Raw genomic sequence first — 22,666 nt, 5'->3', positions numbered from 1 at the left:
GGTGATGCTGGGGCTGGCAGCTACTTGGTTTCTCATCTGGGAAATGGAAGTGACCTCCCTCCTGGGGGTGCCGGGAGGATGCAGCCAGCTTGGATGTGGAGGGCCCAGCCCACTCTGGCCCACAGTGGGTACACACTGACTGTCACAGTCCTCACACTCCTTCAAGCCTGCAGTCCCCACTGTGGTCCGTGTCTGTGTGCGAACTTCCCGGCTTCCCAGTGAAGGGCAGGGGAAGGTTGCTGACAAAGCCCTTGACCTCGTGTACGTGAAGCTACTGTTTAATAATAACTGCTACCATTTGGGGGCTTTTTATAGGCCTTTCATACAGATTATCTCACAAGATATGGGATGAGTCTCAAAGAATTGAGCTGAGATTGAGCCCAAGGCTTTCACACCCTAAAACCAACTGTCTGACCCCAGAACGGGGGTTCCTAACTGGGAAGATGGGGCTCCATGAGTCCCCTGAGTAGAAAATGTGGTGTGTTACACTTTTCTAGAACAAATCCCAAGGCCTTCAATCAGCAGTAAGATGTGTGTGTGTGTGTGTGTGTGTGTGTGTGATACTCATGAGATGTCTAAAGAAACAATGACTGCTACATTTGATAATTTCAAAGGATGGCTCCAGTGTTATCCTGAAAAGTTAAGCGTGTTCCCCAAACATCGCTGGCTCTTTCTCCCTGGTATTAGGCCAGTTTATCTTGATGGTTTGTTTCATCATTAGTTAATCTGATCTCATAGAGCTGAGTGGAAATGTGCAGACTTAGGAGGCTGGCAAGGGCTGGCCCTCCAGCCGGCCCCTCCCTCACGCACAGAGCAGTCAGCCATCAGATGCCGCAGCGCTCAGGGTTGGGGACTCGGACTTGCATCCCAGGCTGGCTCCTCGGAATCCTCCCTGGTGCAGAACAGGAGGAAAAGGAGAGTGTGAGCCCACGGTGCTTGGGAAAGACCGTGGGCCACAAAGCCGCCTTCAGCAGGAGGCACCCTGTTCCCTAAATGGTTAAACAGAATTCCGAGACCTTGGGGTGGGAGGGCGGTGGGAGAAAGAAGGGAGACAGGAGAGAGGAATTGTGTTGGCGATGGCTTGGGATTTATTTATTGTACTCGCTGTTGATTAAGCCTGCTCCGCAGCAGGCGCGGGGCTGGTAAATACACAGGCTGATTCATTAGTTTCTGACCATCTGCTTCCCGGGGCCAGGGGGTGGGGGGCCGGCGGGCCCTGCAGGTTAGGGCAGCTTAGTGCCCGCAGCCAGGTTGGAGCCCCCGTCCCTTGGCAGAGCTGGCCACGTCCGTCTTCCTGATGACAGACAGGCTGGTGCAGTCTTCAGTGGGGACCCCTGGAGCTGGGGAGGTGAGGGAGGGTAGACAGGGGGATGGAGAAGGGGGAGAGGTGAGGTGTGAGTGATTGACAGCAGCTGGGGGTGGACAGAAATACTCTCAACATTCACTATGAGATCTATTACTATCAATATAGTTATCTTCTATTAATAACTAGTTAATAGGGTAACAATAACTATCCCTTGGTCTTCCCTTGTGGCTCAGCTGGTAAAGAATCCGCCTGCAATGCGGAGACCTGGGTTCGATCCCTGGGTTGGGAAGATCCCCTGGAGAAGGGAAAGGCTACCCACTCCAGTATTCTGGCCTGGAGAATTCCATGGACTGTATCATCAATGGGGTCGCAAAGAGTCGGACACAACTAGCGACTCTCACTTCACACTAGTGTTTACTGAGGTCCAGGCCCTGTACGGAGGCTTCACCACACTGGCCCAGATAAACACACTAACAATCCTGTGATGAGGGAACTGGGTTCAAAGATGAATCAGACAAGGCGGGCTTCCTGGAGGAGGAACATCGGGAACGACTCTCTAAAGAAACCCAGAAGAGGGAAGGTGGCTCCAGGTGTGAAGCTCAGAGGTGAGAGAGGGCGAGACAGCTTCAGTGCTGGGTGGATAACTTTCCAAGTGGGCAAGGGAGCGTGATGCCACCTAGTGCCAGCTGACCAAGAAGTGGGCTGGTGGAGGAGGGCCCCAGAGAGAGCTTCTGGTGGCTCTTTCCGCCTGACCCAGTCTCTGCTGACCTGGGGTAAGACACATACTAGTTTGCTAGGGCCTGGGTGGGCTTAAACCACAGAAATTATTCTCTTAGGTTCTGGAGCTGGAAGTTCAAGGTCAAGGTTTGTCTGGCCCTTGAAGCCCAAGGCAGGCTGGTATCTTCTGAGGCGTCTTCCTTGACTTGCCTCCAGCTGCTTCTTCACAAGCTCATTTCCCTGTGCGCACAAGCCCCAGGTAGCTCTCTGTGTCCACACTTTCCCTTCTTGTAAGAACCCAGGCAGGTGGTGACTCAGGGGTAAAGAATCCACCTGCCAATGGAGGAGACGCAGGTTCGATCCCTGGGTTGGGAAGATTCCCTGGAGAAGGAAATGGCAACCCACTCCAGTATTCTCGCCTGGGAAATCCCACGGACAGAGGAGCCTGGCGGGCTACGGTCTATGGGGTCGCAGACTTTGACACGACTTGGTGAATAAAACAATAACAACAGACTTGGACTAGGGGCCACCTAACGGCCTCCTTTTAATGTCATCACTTTTCAAGGCCCTGTGTCTCCAAAAGCTGTCAAATTAACACAGTCAATTAATTACAGTCAAAAATACAAATTTGGAGGTCCTGGGGGCTAAGGCTTCAACATATGAATTTGGGGGGAGACACAGCTTAGTCCATAACGAGGTGGCGGGGGCGGCAGAAGAAGGGGGAGCTGTGGAAAGAGGGTGACGGCTGGGTTGGGGGAGGGGAGGACCCCCCCCCCCCCCGCCCGGTGCAGACTGTGTCTTCCGGTCCCCAGTGTCCAGCTGTGAGCTCGGGGACATCTGCCCACATGTCACAACCGGAGCCCATTCTGCTGTGGGCGGCCCGCGGCCCGGGCAGGGTGTGCCCCCCGGGCAGGCCTGCGTCCTCCAGCCCCGGCGGCCCGCCCGGCTCTTATCACCAGGCCTGGCCCCTGCGGGCCCCTGAGCCATCCCCGCTCAGGGCAACATCGCAGAATCATGGGCCGGAGTGGGAGGAAGCTCGGACCCCCGTGAGCCGAGCCGGCCCCTCTCCCGTGTGTTGTGTGTGAGGTCAACGAAGCTCCAGGTCACCCCTGGGGTGGTCCAGGACCGAGGAGGGCTCATCCTCAAGCCCCTCCCACCTTCAGGGAGGCGGGGGCGGTCCTGCCCCACCCTGGGCCTCAGTTTCCCCATCTGCTCAGTGGACTTGATGTTCCCCTCCCCTCCAAGTTTCCCGGTCCTGCGAATCCGCAGAACTGAGCAGGTGGAGTGGGCAGGCGCCACAGGAGGCCAGGACAGAGCTATTTTGGTGGAACCTGCCCCAGTAAACCCCGGGGCTGGCCTGCCCACCGAGGATCCCTGAGGAGGGCTGGGATCTGGCCTCCACTGACGGGCTTCAAAGGTGATGGCCTGAGGTCGCCGCAGTGATGCGGGCTCAGCCCCCCAGGAGGCGAGGCGCCCACTGCCCCAGGAGCCGGACGCCTCATTTTAGAACGGGAGGCTTTAACTCAGATTCAGGCCGCTTTGTTTCTGAGCAAACCGGGGACCTAAAATATTCATCAAAAGAAGCTGCAATTGGTCTGGGGCGCGTGCGGCTCTTAGTGACAGTTTTTCCTTTTAATTAATAGACTTTACTTTTCAGAGCAGTCTGAGGTTTACTGAAAATGGAGCAGGCAGTCCAGAGAGCTCCTAGGACCCGTTTCCCCACACAATTCCCCCATTATTAACAGCTTACGTTAGCGCGGCGCCTTTGTTAACCAGACGTGTCGTGATTACCCCAAGTCCACACCGACAGTAAGGTTTACTCTCGGTGTTGTACATTCTGCGGGTTTGGACAGATGGATCATTTCTCCACCATGACAGGATCGTACTAGAGGGTTTTGCTGCCCTAAAACTCCCCCGGGCCCCCCCTTTCATCTCTCCCACCCCGGGCAACCACTGCGTTAGATTTTCAGGCCTCTGGGTGAGTTCATATGGTGGACCAGACCCGGGGGGATGGGGTCGGAACTACCGAGGAGGGGAGCCCCAGCTGGAGCTGGCTGGGCCTGGGAGTGGGCTGCCAGCTTTCGGACGTGGGGGCGTTGGGGAGGAGAGGAAGCAAGTGGGAGCTGTGCCCCGGCTTTCCCAGCCAGTGTCCCCCACGGGGCCCGCCAGTCACGTGCCAGGGACCCGAAAAGGACCTCCCACCAGATGTACCTCTTTGAGAGGGACCAGTCAACACCCAGTGTGCCCAGGCTGTGGGTGAAGCGGACAGGCAGGCTCTGGGGACAGGGAGCAAGCTCCTGTGACAGACAGACCCCTGTTGCTCCTCACAGGGTCTTGGGGCCAGGGCCACCACCTTCCCGAGCCCGGGTGTCTCCATCTGGGGCACGGAGCTAATGCTCCCCACCGTGCACCTCTGAGGTGAGACACTAAACAGGAGGGAAACGGGCACCAGGAGACCTTGACTCCTTCCACTGCCCCTCCCGTGGCTACTGACTGTTCTGTTCGAAGGGTCAGGAAGGTGTCTCTGTGTAGGAGGCGATTCAAGAGTCAAGAGTGTGAGCAGGCATTTGGAGGCAGACAGAGGGTGGAAGGGCACGTGGGGGACAGGGAACACCATCCTCAAAGGCTCAGAGGCACAGACACGGGAGGCTTGGAGGACAGGCGTGCTCAGGTCGGAGGCCAGGAATGGTGGCCCCCAGCACAGAGGGAGGAGGTCAGGGCATTGCAGGAAAGACATAGGGCATTATCCTCCAGGCTGTGGGGAGCCACAGACAGTCGTGGAGCGGTGACTAGCTCCCACCTTTCTTGCTTGTCTGTGCTTAGAGTAGAAACAGGTGTGTTCTCTGGGAAGGCCCTAGAGCTGCGTGTGTTTTAGGGATTTCGGGAAAGAGAGGCTCCCTGGTGCCTCCAGAGAGGCTTCCCTGGAGCGCAGGCTCTGAGACCTCTGGGCACCCGGCAGGGGCCGGGCTGGGCCAGGGCTCCCAGTCCCCACCCACCCAGAGGAGCCAGCGCCCACCCTGGTCTACCCCCCTTCCCCCCCACCACTTGCAGGAGAACCCCTACCTGTGTAGCAACGAGTGTGACGCCTCCAACCCAGACTTGGCCCACCCGCCCCGGCTGATGTTCGACCGGGAGGACGAGGGCCTGGCCACCTACTGGCAGAGCGTCACGTGGAGCCGCTACCCCAGCCCGCTGGAGGCCAACATCACCCTGTCGTGGAACAAGAGCGTGGAGCTGACGGACGACGTGGTTGTCACCTTCGAGTACGGCCGGCCCACCGTCATGGTCCTGGAGAAGTCGCTGGACAACGGGCGGACGTGGCAGCCCTACCAGTTCTACGCGGAGGACTGCATGGAGGCCTTCGGCATGCCCGCGCGGCGGGCGCGCGACCTGTCGGCGTCGGGCGCACACCGGGTGCTGTGCACCGAGGAGTACTCGCGCTGGGCCGGCTCCAAGAAGGAGAAGCTCGTGCGCTTCGAGGTGCGGGACCGCTTCGCCATCTTCGCCGGCCCCGACCTGCGCAACATGGACAACCTGTACACGCGGCTGGAGAGCGCCAAGGGCCTCAAGGAGTTCTTCACCCTCACCGACCTGCGCATGAGGCTGCTGCGGCCGGCGCTGGGCGGCACCTACGTGCAGCGGGAGAACCTCTACAAGTACTTCTACGCCATCTCCAACATCGAGGTCACCGGCAGGTAAGGCCCCGGGGCGCCACGGTTTCCGGGATGTTACCTGATACCTGGGATGTTACGGGGTACCCAGGATGTTACCTGGTTCCTGGGGTGTTATCTGGTTCCTGAGACGTTACCAGGTTCCCAGGATGTTACCTGGTTCCTGGGATATTATCTTATAACTGGAATGTAACGTGATACCCAGGATGTTACCTGGTTCCTGAGATGTTACCTGATACCTCGAATGTAACGTGATACCCAGGTTGTTACCTGGTTTCTGCGATGTTATCTGGTTCCTGAGACATTACCTGGTTCCCAGGATGTTACTTGGTTCCTGGGATGTTACCTGATAACTGGAATGTAACATGATACCCAGAATGTTACCTGGTTCCTGGGATACTACCTTATAACTGGAATGTAACATGATACCCAGGATGTTACCTGGTTTCTGGGACGTTATCTGGTTCCTGAGACATTACCTGGTACCCAGGATGTTACCTGCTTCCCGGAACATTATCTTGTTCCTAAGATATTACTTGGTTCCTGGGACATTATCTTATGCCGAGGATGTTACCGGGTTTCTGAGATGTTACCTGGGACTTTACTTGGCACCTGGAATGTTTACCTGGTGTTACATCGAAGGGGCTGCTTGTATTTTTCCATAGAGGGAGATGAATGGTGGATGATAAATGCCCTCCATAAAGCCCAGGCTACCTCTGGCCACAGGACTGGGAAGTCTGGAGAGAATGGGCAGAGCTGGGCCCAGCTGGTGGGACTAGGGCTGAAATGAAGCCTGGTGCTCAGGGTGTACGGCATAACTGCCCACCGATTCAGTGAGGAGCAGTTGTGTCTGGGGGGACCATGAGATCACCCTTAGGCTCGGTGATTTACTAGAACTCACTGAACTTGGCAAAGCTGTTATACTCCCAGCCGCTGTTTGTTACAATTAAAGGACATAGATAAAAACCGGCAGTGGAGAAAGGGGCACAGGGCAGGGTCTGAGAGACAATATTGGGAGCTTCCAGCCATCATCTCCCAGGGCAGCCGTGCAGACAGTGCTTGATTCTCCCAGCAACGATGCGTGACAACACCTGGGGAGTAGCCCAGCCAGGGGGGCTTGCCCGAGCCTGGATTTCCAGGTTTTTATCAGGAATTGATCGCATAGGCATGGCTGACTGGCCATATGATTGATCACAGCCCCTAATTCCTTGACCCACAGGTCATGTTGATACAACATGGCCCAAGGCCCCCACCATAAATCACATCTTTATTGTAAACTATGTGGAATGGCCCCCAGCTCCAAGTAAACCAAGACACTCATTGGGCAGGCCATTCCAAGGCTCAAAGTTACCTCCCAGGAGCTAGTCAAGGGCCACACTTTTCTTTGGAACATGTAGGCTGTGGACAGCTGTCCAAACCTGCTGAGTTATTCCTTTGCTCACAGCTTTGGAGAAGGAGATGTTTTGAGGACCCTTTTGGGGGGAGGCAAAAGACCATCATAGGAGGTAAAAACAGCCTTTGATTCCCAGGAACTGTTTAGGTTGCAGCAGATAAACCAGTTCCACACTAGGATACTTCGTTTGTTTGACAGGCCCTGTGCTTGTCAGTATGAACAAGGCCTTTATCCCACAGCGGGGATAGAACACCCTGCACTCAAGAGCCAGGCTCGGGGAGGCCCCATAGCTCATAACCAAGGGGTCAGTTGTAAAGGGCAGTGGCGTGTAACACAAGGACTGCCTGAGTGTGGTTCCTGGACCAGCAGTGTCAGCATCACTTGGATACTTGCTGGAGATGCAGATTCTCAGGCCCTATGCCAGACCCACTATATGATAAACTCCAGGGCAGGGGCCCTGCAATCTGTGTTTGAACAAGCCTCTCTGGAGAATTCTGATACACACTTACATTTGAGAACTGCTGGTGATGGTTGGGAGTAGACACGTTTTAGTCAATGGCCTGGGCCTGCCATAGACTGGCTGTGAGCCTCTGCACGAGAACCTCTCTGTGCCTCAGTTTCCCCCTCTGTAGAACAGGGAAGATAATAAGCATGCTTCTCTCATTGGGCTGCAATGAGTTAAATGTGTTCCTGTTGATGAAACCCTCAGAAATACTTTGCGCCTGTGTTTATTACATCGTAAGCCGACTCATTGGAAAACACCCTGATGCTGGGAAAGATTGAGGGCAAGAGAAGTGGGCAACAGAGGATGAGATGGTTGGATGGCATCACCGACTCAATGGATATGAGTCTGAGCCAACTCTGGGAGATAGTGAAGGACAGGGAAGCCTGGCATGCTGCAGTCCAGGATCGCAAAGAGTCGGATACAACTTAGCGACTGAACAACAACAATTTAAACTACGTGTTTACCATGTTACGCATGCTGAAAAAGTACTTATTGAATAAAATAAATCGTGGTCAAAATAATGGTGTCAGAGAGCTGGGGCAGGCTGAGGAAGGACCGAGTTGAGACCCAGGGGTGTTGGAGTAGAATTAGGGCCAGGACATATCATTGGCCAGTTTGGGCGGGGTTGCACCAGAGTCCAGCTGGGACAATGGAGCAGGGCATCTCTCCACAGCAGGCTCCGCAGACTGCCCTTGTACACAATTACTGATGAGTACAAAAAATAGCTTGCTGCATGGTATGTATAATATAATCCCAGTTTTGTGAAATATATGATAAAGCCACGCACATAATTTCTCTGTTGACTTTAACATTGAACAGAGGTTGACACTGACATTGGAAAGAGCTCTGTTCCGGCCCAGGAGGACCGTGGATGCAGGGGAAAGGCTGGAAGCCTGTGTACTAACCCCTCACTGTGGTCACGCCTGCGGAGCGGGGGTGGGCAGGAGCGGCATGGGGCTTTGTCTTTCAGCTTGTGTTGGCATTTTATTTCACTTTGACTCTTGGTGTGGATTCCAGATGGGCCAAGGCAAAGGCAAAGGCAAGCGATTCTTTGAGGTGGGGTCAAGTTCAAGGCTGGCAGGTAGCAGTGAGGCAGGTGCACGTGCAGGGGCCTGTGGTTCGGACACCCGTGATTCCTAACCCGCCCTCGCTTGGGGCGGGCTGTTTTAAACCAGGAATGTTCTGGAAACTGCCTGATATATGGTGGTTATTGTGGAATCTGGTGGTCAAAGATCAACTTCTTGCTCCTGCTTCTTGGATCTATGTCCAGGCTTCGGGCCATTGGTCAGCACAGTGACTTCTGCCGGCCCTGGGGATGTGATGGTCTGGTTTGCTTAAGACCCTCCCATCTGCCAGCTCAACAGCTCAGCAGTTTGGGGGTGAGAACCAGATCCCCACCCTTTCTGGGGAGTGTGGCCTTTTTTCTGTCCTCCTCGGACTGCTACAGGGGGTTCCTCACCTTCAGGAGTCTGCTCGAGGGCCAGCCTTCCACTTTATCAGGCGGCTCAGGCAGGGTCCTGAGGTCTGAGCCGGCGGCAGGATCTGGGCTGGATGCTGACAGCCAGGACCGGTCGTACCCCTCCTACCTCAAGGTGGGTGAAGGTCATTTTTCTCTTAGGAGGGACTCTGTGATGCTGAAGTGGGGCAAATCGTATGTGGGAAGGGACAGAAGGGGTGGGAAAGAGTCTCAGCTTTTCAGCCTCGTTCAAATCAAGAGGGCTGCACTAGTGCTGGGTGACCGAGGCCGGGCAGGCAGGCGGCTGAGCTGGGCTCCAGACCTGCCCCCTGCACCCCTCTCTGGGGCTCAGTTTCCATCTATAACATGAGGACCGGAGCTGCCTGGAGCCCGTGCCACCCTGGTAGGGTGGCAGGGCGATCCCTGCCAGGCAGCTCCCAGCTCTGGTTGGCCCCCAGCCTCTGTGGGCAGCGGGGATTGGCCGTAGTGGAGGCGAAAGCACGCAATCAATTCACAGATAAAGTAAGTACTCTTCAGGTGACTGGTTGGCAGGAAAGCGGCATCTTGGCTTATCGATTAATTAGGTCTGGTTAGATGGTTCAGCAAAGGGCCATGACTTCCCTTACTTCTTCTTTTCAAATTCCAGGTGGGAAAGCCCAGCTGTGCCAGGGAGCCAGAGAGGCAGGAGGGGATGGCAGAGGTGGCCATGGGCCTGCCCAGACGATGCCGTTGGTGTTCCTGAGTAGGCACCTGGGGACCCAGGGCTCTCGGGTGCTGGGATTTCAGACTGAACCTGTTCTGGGATTTGCTCAGAATTTTATGACCTAGAGTCCACGGTGCCTCCCCCTATGGCCTGTTAATGATATAGGTGAGATTTATTATTTGCGATGGGCTCCTTTCCTGTTGAGCAGTGAGGTAAGGGCTCACTTAGTTAATCTGTAGTCATTTGATTCCCGCATGATTAGTAAATCCCTAAGATCCCACCAGCTGGAGCACTGAGCAAGCCGGACCTGATCTCCACCCCCATAGACCCTTACCCACAGGGACAGCACTCCCCTCTGCCTCGTGTTTTTAGATAAGGAGGCCAAGGTCAGTGGGCATAGGTAGATCTCACAGCTAAACTGAATGCCAAACAGTCAAGATCCAACCCAGGAGTGCCCAAGCAAGCTCAAATCTATCTCTGTGGAATCCAGAAGTCTTTGACACTGTGATTGCTTCCAGCCCTGTCACTCATGTCAGCTATTTCCAGCTTCAAGGGGGACCTGGATGGGAGGGGGAGGCAGGAGCGGGCCTTCTGAGGCACCTGGCTCTGAGCTGGGGAGGGGGGCAGATGGAGAAGCCCAGGCCTCTGGGGATGAGGAACTGGTACAAATCAGATGGTGGGGGGAAGGGGGAGCTCCAACCATGGCCCCCAGGGCAGTGCTGGGAAAAGGAAGATAGCACCTGGGGACTGCTGTCCGCCACCGGCCTCCCCTCCCTGAAGGACCAGGCCAAACAGCCTTGGTAGCCCTGCCCACTCTGGGTCTGAGATAAAGAGAATGGGGGAGAGAATCCCACCTGCTCCCATTCCTGGAGGTCTGGGAGAGGCAGGTGCGATCTTCCCCTTCTACACATGGGGAACCTCAGGTGAGGACTGGGAGAGTGGCGGGCTTTATTTAACTGAGTGCGTCTGGGGCAGCATCCGGATTTGAGCAGGAATGAGGCGGTGCTTGGAGCAGAGAAAAGGGCCTGCTCCTCTCCCAACACAGTGGTCGAGGGCAGCCGGCCCTGCATGCAACCAGCTTCAGACAGGCAGACACACCCAACCCCACTGCCGAGAGCTCTGGATCCTGTAAGTTTGGGGGCGACACCCAGAGGCTTTATCGTTACAAAGCTACTCCCAGGAGTTGGAGATGTGGACCCCCCCCCGCCCAGGTCAAAGCATCATTAGACCAACCAGGGTTTGAATCCCTTCTGCATCACTGGTTAGCTGGATCACCTAAACTTGTCTGAGCCTCAGTTTTCCCACCTGCAAAATGGAGATATAATAAGGACCTCACCAGCTTGGGGTGAGGCTTGAATGAAATGATGTATTTGAAGAGCTTACCCTGGTGTCCCTTTCCTCTGGCTAGATGGCCGGAGAGGGGAGGAGAGACCAGTTATTCCCAGATACCCTGATGTTGCGAGAGAAGGCACATGGCAGATATATATAGAGAGAGGTAGATATAGGTAAAGCATCTGCTGGCAAGGCAGGAGACACAGGAGATGCAGGTTCGATCCCTGGGTCGGGAAGGTTCCCTGGAGGAGGCAATGGCAACTCACTCCAGTACTCTTGCCAGGAAAATCCCCATGGACAGAGGAGCTTGGTGGGGTTGCAGAGTCGGACATGACTGAACACGCATGCACAGATACAGATACATGAAATCTCTTGCTTTTTGATACTGCCACCTACTTCACAATTCTTTGAAAACCCTGTGCGGGTGAAACAAAACATACCTGCAGCCCAGGGCAGCTCCCGAGCGTATCCGTGTGTCTCCTCTGCTCTGAGACGTCCCTGTCTTCTCCCTGTTCTGACAGCATAGCCACTACACTCGTAGTATTCCACAGGTGCCTGGCAGGGTGGGCACCCTGGGATCCGAAGTCAGGCAAACTCTGGCTAAACAGCCTCACCGATCCTGCTGACTCTGGGTCTGGGGCAGAGACAAAGGGAGGTGTTCACTGTCCTAGTCTCACCCCCAGGCCCTGCCCTGGGTCCGAGGCCTCCACCCAGAAAACTCCACCCAGAAGGCTCCAGGGAAGCCGTCCACCTGGGCCTTGGTCGGCCAGGGACAGAGAAAGAAGAGTGAGTTCCCCGTTCCTGGAGGTATCCAATCAAGCAGGGTGGTGGTGGTGGGAGATGGTGGAGCATTTCCTCGCATCAGGTGAAGGTCCTGTGCCCCTGATCTATACACCACTGATTAAGGGAACAGAAGCTATAGCTACCATTTGAGAATTGGGTGGGTGTTGGAATCCACCAGCTTCCCCAGATGCTGCCGGGGTCTGGCTTCTCATCCAAGGCCCTGGGCTCGCCAGCACCCGCCTGGTTTTCCCCTCCCTTGCCCCCTCCCCCTTTCTTGCCTTCTTCTTCCATAAGCGTCCTGTCCCTATTGATCACCCAGTAACTGGAGATGGACGGAACTTAGGACGAGAATAGAAACCGCAGGAGGGAAGAAGGCTTTGTGCACGTTGGTGGGGGGACAGAGAGGGGAGGGAGGGGAGAGCAGAAGGCGGCCCAGTGACTGTTCGTACCTTCTAGCCTCGTCCTCCGCTGACCCACAGGAAACACGGGCGAGAAGAGAAGCGTGCAGTTCTGTTCTGTCTGCACTGACCCTTGTAGCTCTGTGATCCCCACCGAAGTTGGGGGCGGGGCTTCCTCCTTCCATAGTAACGTCTGTCATTGCTGAGCAGTTGATGGGCCACGTGGTATCCTGAGTCCTTTATGTGTGTTTCCTCATTGATCCTGCCCCATGAGGGTCATCGTCCCCAGCACACAGAGGAGGAAACTGAGGCTTAGGAGGCCGAGGAGTAGAACTTTCTTTCTTTCTTTCTTTTTGGCGGTGCTGGGTCTTTGTGGCCACACGTTGGCTTTCTCTAGCTGTGGCGGGTGGGGGCTACTCTCTCGTCTCCGTGTGCAGGCTTCTCAGTGCAGCGGCTTCTCTTGTGGCAGAGCGCGGGCTCTAGGACTTCCGCAGTTGTGGCTTGTGGGCTCCGCAGGTGGGACTCTGGGGTGCTACTTCACAGGCTCAATAGCTGCGGCACATGGGCTTAGTTGCTCTGGGGCATGTGGGATCTTCTAGACCAGGAATCAAACCTGTGTGGGCCTCCTGCATTGGCAGGCAGATTCTTCACCACTGAGCCACCAGGGAAGCCCCTTGGAGACCGAGAAATAGATGAAGGGACCCCCTTAGGATGACTGTTGTCAGAAACACAGAAAACAGCAAGTGTTGGTGAGGATGTGGAGAAATTGAAACCCTTGTGTGCTGTCATGGGAGTGTCAAATGGCACAGCCTCTGTGCAAAACAGTTTTGTTTGATTCCTCAAAAAATTCAACAGAATTCCCATATGATCCAGCAATTCCACTCCTGGGCATACCCCAAAGAACTGAAAGCAGAGACTTGAACAGATAATCTGTGCACCCATGTTCCGAGCAGCATTATTCACATGGGCAAAATGTAGAAACAGCCCAAGTGTCCCATCAGTTGACGATGGAGTAACAAAAATGTGGTCTATACATACCGTGAATTAGTATTAAGCCTTGAAAAGGAAGGATATTCTGACACCTGCTACAACGTGGATGAACCTTGTGGACCTTATGCAAGTGACATAAATCAGACACAGAAGGACAGATGCTTTGTGAGTCCACATGGAAGGCACCAGGAAAACCAAACTCTTAGAGACAGAAAATGGGATGAGGTTACCAGGGGCTGGGGGGAGGGGGGAATGGAGTTATTATTTAGAGGGTACAGTGTTTCTCTTTGACGTGTTGTAAGCATTCCAGAGAAGTATTTTTTAAGGTAATTCCTCTTCTTTGTTTGTTAACTTAATTTTATTTTTGGCTCTGCCACGTGGCTTACAAGATCTTAATTCCCCAACCAGGGATTGCACCTGGGCCACTGCAATGAAAGCTTGGAGTCTTAACCACTGGACCATCAGGGAATTCCCTGGAAAAGGATATTGACGGTAGTTGCACAATAATGTGAATGTACTTAATGTCACTGAGCTATACACTTTAAAACAGTAAGTTTTATATTACGTATAAGCTCCCCGCACCCGCCCCCCCCCCCCCCCAGCGGCTCAGTGGTAAAGAATCTCCCTGCCAGTGCAGAAGATGCAAGAGATATGGGTTTGATCCCTGGGTTGGGATGATCCCCCGGAGGAGGAAATGGCAACCCACTCCCGTATCCTTGCCTGGGATATCCCATGGCCAGAGGAGCCTGGCAGGCTATGGTCCATGGGGTCACAAAGAGTTGGACACGACTTAGCGACTAACACATGACATGTTATATGTATTTTAACACACACATACAAGAAGAAGTAGGTGGATGACTTCCGTGTCAGACTGTCCAGGTGCAACGCCTGGCTCAGGGGTGACCCTGGACAAGTTTCTCAGCCTGTCTGTGGCTCCTTTTCCACCTCCACAAAATGGAGATAATACCATGGGGTTTACATGAGGTAAACCACGAAGAGGATCGGAGCCGTGGCTGGGCCGTGGTGAACGTGCAGGAAGTGCTCGGGTCACCACTGTGTCGGTAAAGCCCCAGGATCACACATCCTGGAGGTCCTTCTCGGGGCCCGTGGACTTTCAGGGGGGTGGGCTTTAAGGCTCCCAGTCTCCCAGAAGTACATTGTAAGTGCTGTCTGGGTGTGCAGTCGGCCCAGGGGAGGGCCCTAGTTTTTATTCCATTTCCAAGGGGGTCCATGATCCCAACACGTCTGGAGAGTCAGTTTCATGTTTTACTTTCTATTTTTTCAACCCAGCATGTGTGTTCCAGCTCATTAGAGACAGAGATTTTGTGAGGTGCGGTTAACACCCTTTAACCAAATCTGTCAAGCCTCCTAAACCATTGCCTCCCACCAAAGACAGGACATGCGCAATACCGTTGTCTGCCGAGAAATGGGGTACAGGTAGAGCTGTGTGGAGGATTGCGGGGGTCCACTGCCAAGTCTAGGAGGTGGACCCAGGGGGTATTCGCGTGCCTTTGAGCTGCTCATCTATCAGGTGTGGCTCCACCTCTCATGGGAGGGGCAGGAAGGGGGTCCTGGGTTTGGCTAGGGTCTCAGAAGATGTGGGGAGCGCTGCAGGTGAGTTAAGAATGGAGTCGCTAACAGTAAAACCTTCCAACAGCCCTGGGAAGCACCAACACCCGCCTTTCTCCTTCTGAGCGAGGAGGATTTCCTTCTGAGAGTTTCATCACCGTTGTAGCACTTCACTCATCAAATATTTTTTAAAAATAAGCCAGACCAGTGTTGGTCCTTTTTAAAAGTTCTTTACTTATTTTTGGTTGCTCCGGGTTTTCACTGCTGCAAGCGAGCTTTCTCTAGTTGCAGAAAGCGGGAGTTACTCTTTGTTGCCGCCACGTGCAGGCTTCTCTCTGCGGTGGCTTCTCTGGCCGCGGAGCACGCGCTCTAGGTACCCAGGCTTCAGTAGTCATAGCACGTGGGTTCAGCAGTTGTGACACACGGGCCTAGCTGTCCCAAGACATGTGGGATCTTCCTGGACCGGGGATCAAACCCGTGTCCCCTGCATCAGCAGTGGGATTCCTATCCACTGAGCCACCAGGGAAGTCTCCAACAAATATTTCTGCTGGGCACTTGTATTAATTTCCTAGGGCTGCCATCCCCAAGTACCACACGTCAGGTGCGTTTAAAACAATAGAAATGTATTGTCATGGAGTTCTAGAAGCTTGAAGTCTGAAATCAAGGTGTTGGCAGGGCTGTGCTCTCCCTGAAACCTGTTGGGGAGAGTCTGGCCCCTAACTGCGACGGGGAGCCAGCATCTTTGGCATCCCCTGCCTGTAGGTGGATCACACCATCCATTCTGTCTTCACGTGGGCGCCTTCTCTCTGCTCTTCTGTCTCCATAGAGTGTTCTTCATGTGTCTCCTCTGCTTAGAAGGGCAGCAGTCAGATTGGACTCATCCTCCTCCAGCATCACCTCATCTTAGTTTATATCTTGATCACATCTGCAAAGACCCTGTTTCCATATCAGGTCACAGTCACAAACACCAGAGGTTAGAACTTCAACCTGTCTTTCTGGGGGACACAGTTCAGTCCATAGCAATACGTATTATGTGTCCAGCACAGCCAGGCGCTTCGTATCCAACAGCCCCACAGGGTTTGCAGTCCTGTAGGGAATCAGAAATAAACAAATGAAACCACCACGGGTGACTCAGGTTTCTGGGAAGGTAGCAGACAGGGAAATACAGGAAAGGTGGCTGGGAGGACTGGCCTGACGCCGGGGCTCAGGTGGTGGGGGATGCCCCCTGCGGAGGCAGGAAGAGCAGTTTTGGTCAATGGTCCCCTAAAACATCCGCCTGTCAAAGGGAATTTCAGTCGCTTCCAGTTTGGGGCAACTATGACTAGAGCTGCTTTGAACACTTGTGGGAAGGATTGGGAGTGAGCATAAGCTTTCATTTCTTTTGAGTGAATCCCCGGGTGTGGGATGGTGGGTTCATATGATAAGTGTGTGTTTAACTTTCTAAGAAACTGTGGATCAGTTTTCCCGAGTGGCTGTCCCTGAAGAGGAAGACAGAGTTCTGTTTGCACCTGTTGCTGTGAGATGCCCTTGAGATCGGAGCCTCTGAACGCCCAAGTCTGAAGGGCAGGCAGCACTAGGCAGCAGGAATCCTGGGCTTCACGATGACTCCTGACACCACGGGAGCATGTAAGGCTCTGAGACAGAGGAGGAAGATGAGGGCTGACCGGGGATGGAGCCTGGGAAGCCAGACAGTGAAGGCAGGACGCGGAGAATGAGCAGCCACAGGGGGAGGAAATCTGGAAGGACAGTGTCCCAAGGCCCAGCAGGAGGAGTGGGTCCAGGGGACAGGGGCATCAGTGTCCAGAGCCACTGCGGGGTCTAAACAGAGGACAGGTAGGTGGGTCTGTGGACTTAGCAATAGAGAGATCAAAGGGGGCCTTGAAGGGGCAGATTTGGGGGTATTGGGGATGAAAGCCAGGTTGGCTGGATTCCAGGGTGAATGCAGAAAATTTGTAAAGAATGAGTGAGGAGTAGAAAAAAAAAGGCAACGCCGATAAGGCTTTCAAGGAATTTGATCCTGAGAGGGAGCAGGGAAATAGGGCAGGAGATGATGGGGAGTCTGGGGGAAGGAGAAGATTCTTCCTGAAAAGAAGGAGGGACCACAGCACCCTGGGGTGCTGACGATGCAGAGAGGGGCAGCAGGGGGACGTGCTGGAGAAATCAGTCAGGTGGGGTGGAGGGGCTGGGAGGGGCGGGGACTCTGCCACACGTGGAAGGAGAAGAGAACAGGGACAGGCTGACAGACAGTAGTTAGGCCAGCAACCCCCCCCCCCCCACTTCTTACATTTCTAAGGATCCTATATCCTCATGGCAACCAAAAGCAGTCATCCTCCCGGCTCCGAGGTCTCTCTGAAATGAGTCAGTGGCGGCCCATCTGGGTGTCAAAGAGAAGCCCGCGTTTGAATTCGGACTCTTTCATTTGCTAGTTTATGGCCCGGGTCAAGTCTCTTCAATTTCCCTGGGCCTCAGTTTCCCCATCTGTGAAATGGGATCCTGCCGTTTTGAGAACGGTCTGAGAATTGCAAGTCTTCAGCTCGAGACCCGATGACATGCAGTAGATGCTCAGGAGATGGGCGCCCCTATTATTCCTAAGGAGTCAGTACGTGGTCAGGGGAACCAAACCCCCTTTCCACGGATGCCTCGCTCACGTGGAGGACCCGCTGCAGCCAAGATGAATCCCTGGATCTCTGCTCCTGTCCGGCTCTCTGCCCCGCCTACTTCATCAGTCACTGGGTGTGTAGGAAAGAGAAACTTATTTTCATGTCAGAGGCACTAACCTTGGAAGAGCGTTAGTGCCAACAGCATCTCAGGGAGTGTGAAGGACCAGGCAGGTGCCTGTGCTCCGCCCCCAGCCTGGTAATCCGCAGGATCTATGTAGCTGTAACCGGGGCTAATGAGGCGTGGGCCGGACAGACAGGGCCGGGCAGGGGAAATCCGACTGGGGAAGAGGCAGGTCAGTTCCAGGCTAACTGCGAGGTCCTGTTCCGCTGCTGCCCTGGCTTGGCCGCCTCCCTACCCCTTAGCAGAGGGAGCCTGGGGTGGGGGGTGCATTTTGAAGGCTCGCTGGCACACCGCCCACATCAAGCACACTTCAGACTCACTGGTGCTCCCTTGTATGTACCCCTCCGTGCCGCACACACATGCAGCCCCCCCACGCGCGGGAATCCACCTCCGCAAGCGTCAGTCACAAACACATCACACGCCCCACCGCCGCCGGGCACCCCGGCTCACGGAAGCCGACCCGGAGGACGGAGCTGGGGCGTTCTCAGCAGCCCAGGGTCATCAGGGAGCCTCGGCCGGCCTGCTCCAGCCTTGGGGCATCTGGGGGGCCTCTCCCCCCATTTGCAGTTGCCTCCTTCCACTCTGGGGAAATGCCTCCCTCTGGATTCCCTTTTTTTTTTTTCCATTGAAGTGTAGTTGATTTACAATGCTGTGCTGATTCTGGTGTATAGCAATGCGGTTCAGTTAGACATATGTATACATGTTTTAAGTGTATTCTTTTTCGTTACGGTTTCTCATAGGCTATTTAGAGTTTCTCATAGGATATTGAATGCGGTCCCCTGTGCTGTAGCTAGGAGCTTGTTGTTTATCTGGTCTGTATATACAAGCTTACATCTGCTCACCCCAAGCTCCTACTGCATCTTCCCCTAAGCCCCTCCCCTTTGGCAACACGTCTCTTCTCTGTGCCTGAGAGCCTTGTTCTGTTTCATAGATACGTTCATTTGGGTCATATCTTAGATTCCACATATAAGTGGTTTCATCTGGTATTTGTCTTTGCTCTTTCTGACTGACTTAGGGTGATCATCTCCAGGTCCATCCATCCTGCAAATGGCGTGATTTCGTTCCTCTTCTCTCTGAGTAGTATTCCATTGTGAACATACACCACATCTCCTTTGTCCATTCTTCTGTCGACGGACATTTAGGTTGTCCCCATGTCTTGGCTACTGTAAACAGTGCATGTATCTTTTTGAATTACAGTTTCATCTGGTTATATGCCCAGGAGTGGGATTGCTGGATCATATGGTAGCTCTATTTTTAGTTTTCTAAGGACCCTTCATACTGTTTTCCATAGTGACTACACCAACTTACATTCCCCCCAACAGTGTAGGAGGGATCCCTTTTCTCCACACCCTCTCCAGCATTTGTCATTTAGAGACTTCTTAACGATGGCCATTCTGACCAGTGTGACCACCTCTGGATTCCTACCCAGCCCTCCCATCCCAGTCCGTCAGCCTGAGCATTTCCTACGTGGACCCATCACCACCCCTGCCCCCCAGAGAGGGACATACACTCCATCAGGATCTTGCTTGGGGAGATGACTGGCCCGCCCCCTTCCACGCAGAGGTTATCTCCAAACCCAAACCCAGTCACGTCACTTCCCTGCAGAGTACTCTTCAGTACTTTCCCGTTGACCTTAGAAACTCCATTCCCATGGACCACAGACCCTTCCTCCCACCTCCCTGGGCATGTTGGGCTCTGCATTCTGGCAGATCAGCCCCCTGCCCGGAGCTGGGTCACTCTGACTTGCCGCTGAGCTGTTCTTTCTTCCTGGGACACAACCTGCCCACCCGCACCCCTGCTGTCTGGCAAACTCCTCATTCCTCAGGGTTTGGCTCGGAGAGCACCTCTCTGGGGCCCCCAGAGTCTGGGATCCAGGTGGCCATCCTCTCCGCCCGCTTCTCGGGCCTTCTAGGAGCGCAGCAGTCCCACTGCGCTGTCACGGCTGCAGCCCAGCAGCCACGCTCACACCCAGCAGCGTCCCTTCCCCACCCCGAGCCCTGAGCTCCGTGAGAATAGGGTCTGGGTCTGTGTTCTCCACCTGTAAGACTGTAAGGCCAGCACCGAGAACCCGAGAGGCAGGCTGTGTATTTGGGGAATTCATTCATGAACGAGTGAACTTATTTGCTCGAACAAATGGGCCTTACCATCAGTAATTCTTTCAGAGAAGGGAGCATCTGGAATCTGGGAGCGAGGAGGCGCGGTGACAAAACCAATGGGTCTGTTGACACCCACCCCGTCCCTCTAGCCCCCCTGCCTCCACCAGCACACCCAGCACGCCTCGTGTTTCCCCTCCCTCCTCCCCCAGCACCCCCTCCCCACCAGGTCTGGCCCTTCCCTCCAGGGTGCTGGATTCTCCCACAGGCAAAGAGATGATGTTGCTTCAGTCCACCAGCCTGGTCACACACACACACCGTGTCTCCCCCAAGCCACACGCCCGAGTCCCCCCAGCATCATTCTCTCAGCTTCCTGCTGGCCGAGGAGCTGCCTCTGGCCTTATAACGGGTAATAGGATTTATCAGTAGACTGGAGGAGGTGATGTCCGTTAAAGCACTTAATACAAAAGGACTTCGCACAGAAGCCCAAATCTGATTTGGCCAATAAACTCGATTGCCAGCCCGACTGCGTTCCAGGAGACCCAGCAGCCGGCATTTATCCACATCACCCTGAGAGCGCCGGGCCACGCCGGGCAGCCGAGGTCTCGCACACCCGCGCCCTGCGGCTCGGCACTCAGTCTCCGCTCTTCTCGGGGTCTCAGGCCCTGACTCGCACTTTTTTGACCCAGATGGCTCAAGTTCTCCGGCACCTAGGAGACCTCTTCCCGATAATACCCTAGTCCTGCCCCCACTCCACAAATTCTCTATGAGTCCAGTATCCCTTACCAGGGATCCCCAACTATCCTCATCACTTGTCACCTCTTGTATTTTTTATATTGATCGTCACGCTGTTTGGCTTGTGAGATCTTAGTTCCCTGACCAGGAATTGAACCCAGGCCCTCAAGAGTGAGAGCATGGAATTGTAACCACTGGACTGCCAGGAAACTCCCTATTTTATTTCTTGGCCGCACTGTGCAGTATGTGGGGTCTTCGTTCCCCCACTAGGGGTCCAACTCTCACCCCCTGCGTTGGAAGCGTGGAGGCTTAACCGCTGGGCCAGCAGGGAAGCTCCCCCTCATCCCCTCTTGATCCATCCTCTCCAGGCATTTCTCCTGACTGTTGCTTGCTTGCTTGATGCATGCCAGCCTCTCCCTGCTGGTGTGTACCAGCCAAGAACACAGCCTCTCTCTTAACCCCCTAAAGGTCTGACACCCCCAGGCCACAGCGATCCATCACAAGTGGACTCGGACCCTGGGGCGAGTCAATGAGAATGGTCACATACAAAAGGGACACCTCAAAGAATGGCCATTAGCCAGCAATGACCCTGAGATCCAGCCGTTGGCCTTGGCCGCCTGCTGCCTGGGAGGGACAGCCCCTGGGCCACCTCTCTCATGAGCCCCCAGCCCCCTCCCATGGCCTCCCATCGCTCCTTGGGGTCCAGGCCCCCAACCCCAGATGCATGAGCCCTTCCACGAGGGGCGTGCCCTCCTCGGGGTCAGCCTTCTCCCTCACGTGTCCACCCTCACCTGCTAACATCTCCAGGCCAGCGGAGGCGTGGGTTTGCTTCCCTGCACACCCAGCAGCCCACTGAAATCTTTCTCCCCAAACAAAAGAACAGTCTTTCCCCAGAGATAAATGCTCTCTCTGGCAGGAGAAACGGGAAGACACTGCTGGTGGCTTTAAAATAGAAGTTTGTTTCTAGCAACTCTAGCCTTCAAGGTGTCAGAAATACGCCCGTCCTTCCCCAGAAGGCTCCATATGTAATGACGTTCGGACAAGTGGTAAAAGAAGTGGGGGAGGTGCCAGGCAGAAGGGAGCGATTACCAAGCACCCCCCGGGGTCCTGGGCTCTCCTGTGCGCCCCCCACCTAGGCACAGCCGGGAATACCCTGAAATCCTGGCAGAGTTGATGGTTGAGGGGGACAGCCGCACCCCTCCTCCCCTCCCAGTTCCAAGCACCCAGATCTCTTGTTCACCCAAACTCACCGCTTCCCCCTCTTTCCCCCAGAAACCGATGACATCACTCTTTCCGGTCTTTCCGGCAGCCAGGAGTTGACCTACATTCCTCTGTCCTCCTGTCTGGGAGGCTCTCCAAACCCCCGGCTTCTCTCACCCTGAGAAGGGGAGGGCCCAGCTCACGATTTTTGTGGCGCCCCGGTGCCAGGCCCGTGTCCAGATGGCGCTCCCGCCAGGAGCTCCCGGGCACTGCCCGCCCCTCCCCGCGGGGCAGGGCGCGCTGGCGCCTGGCACGGGCTGGCGCCCCTGCCGTCCTGACGAGAGCTTCGTGCTTCGAGCGGCTGTCAGGCCCCCAGCCGGGCCCGGCGGGTGGATGGGATGGGGTGAAGTCCGCGTGTCAGTCTCCTGGCAGGAGCAGGGCACGTTTCCCCGAGAACTTGGATTGTCTGTGCTGGCCTGCTCCAGGAGCTGAGGCCCAAGCCCGCCTCCAGTCCCTCCTGGCCCTCCCCTGGGGCTCGTTAGGGACTCATCAACTGGAGAACAAGAGAGGACTTAGCGGTTTAGTGGGGGAGGCAGCTGTGCCCGCCTCTCTGGCGGGCAGCCGGACCAGCTTCCGGTGGGTGGGTGGGCAGGGACACTCCAGGCCAGGCCCTGAAAGGGATCGGGGGTCGGGCAGAGGGCCGTGGCTCACCCTGAGGGTGAGCAGGGTGGCAGGTGGGGCTGCCGGATGAATGCAGGCTGCGGGGCCAAACCCGAATTTCAGATAAGCCATGAGTATTAATGATGTCTTTAGTACAAGCACGTCCCAAGTATTTCATGGGACATGCGGGCAAAGCTTGTTTTATTGCTCTCGCTTTATTGAACTTCAGAGGTACTGTGTTTTTCACGAATTGAAGGTTCATGGCAGCCCGCATCGAGTAAGTCAGTTGGTGCTGGTTTTCCGACAGCGTTTTCAGGGCTTCCCTGACAGCTCAGTTGGTAAAGAATCCACCTGCGATGCAGGAGACCCCGGTT

At 55.0% G+C, this 22,666-nt stretch overlaps 1 protein-coding gene across 2 annotated transcripts in view; it reads left to right on the top strand.

Annotated features, from left to right (window-relative positions):
- NTNG2 (netrin G2) overlaps nucleotides 1–22,666 on the top strand; it is a 71,975-nt gene that overhangs the window by 25,262 nt on the left and 24,047 nt on the right. For both annotated transcript variants that reach the window (XM_061154345.1, XM_061154344.1), the window contains exon 5: nucleotides 5,075–5,718. In XM_061154345.1, coding sequence (XP_061010328.1) covers nucleotides 5,075–5,718 — 644 coding nt within the window. The remainder of the gene's footprint in view (nucleotides 1–5,074; nucleotides 5,719–22,666) is intronic.

The sequence above is a fragment of the Dama dama genome, chromosome 11 (assembly GCF_033118175.1).
Source record: "Dama dama isolate Ldn47 chromosome 11, ASM3311817v1, whole genome shotgun sequence".
Classification (NCBI taxonomy): Eukaryota; Metazoa; Chordata; class Mammalia; order Artiodactyla; family Cervidae; genus Dama; species Dama dama.
The sequence above is the reverse complement of the archived record's forward strand: the minus strand, read 5'-3'. Positions and strand labels throughout refer to the sequence as shown.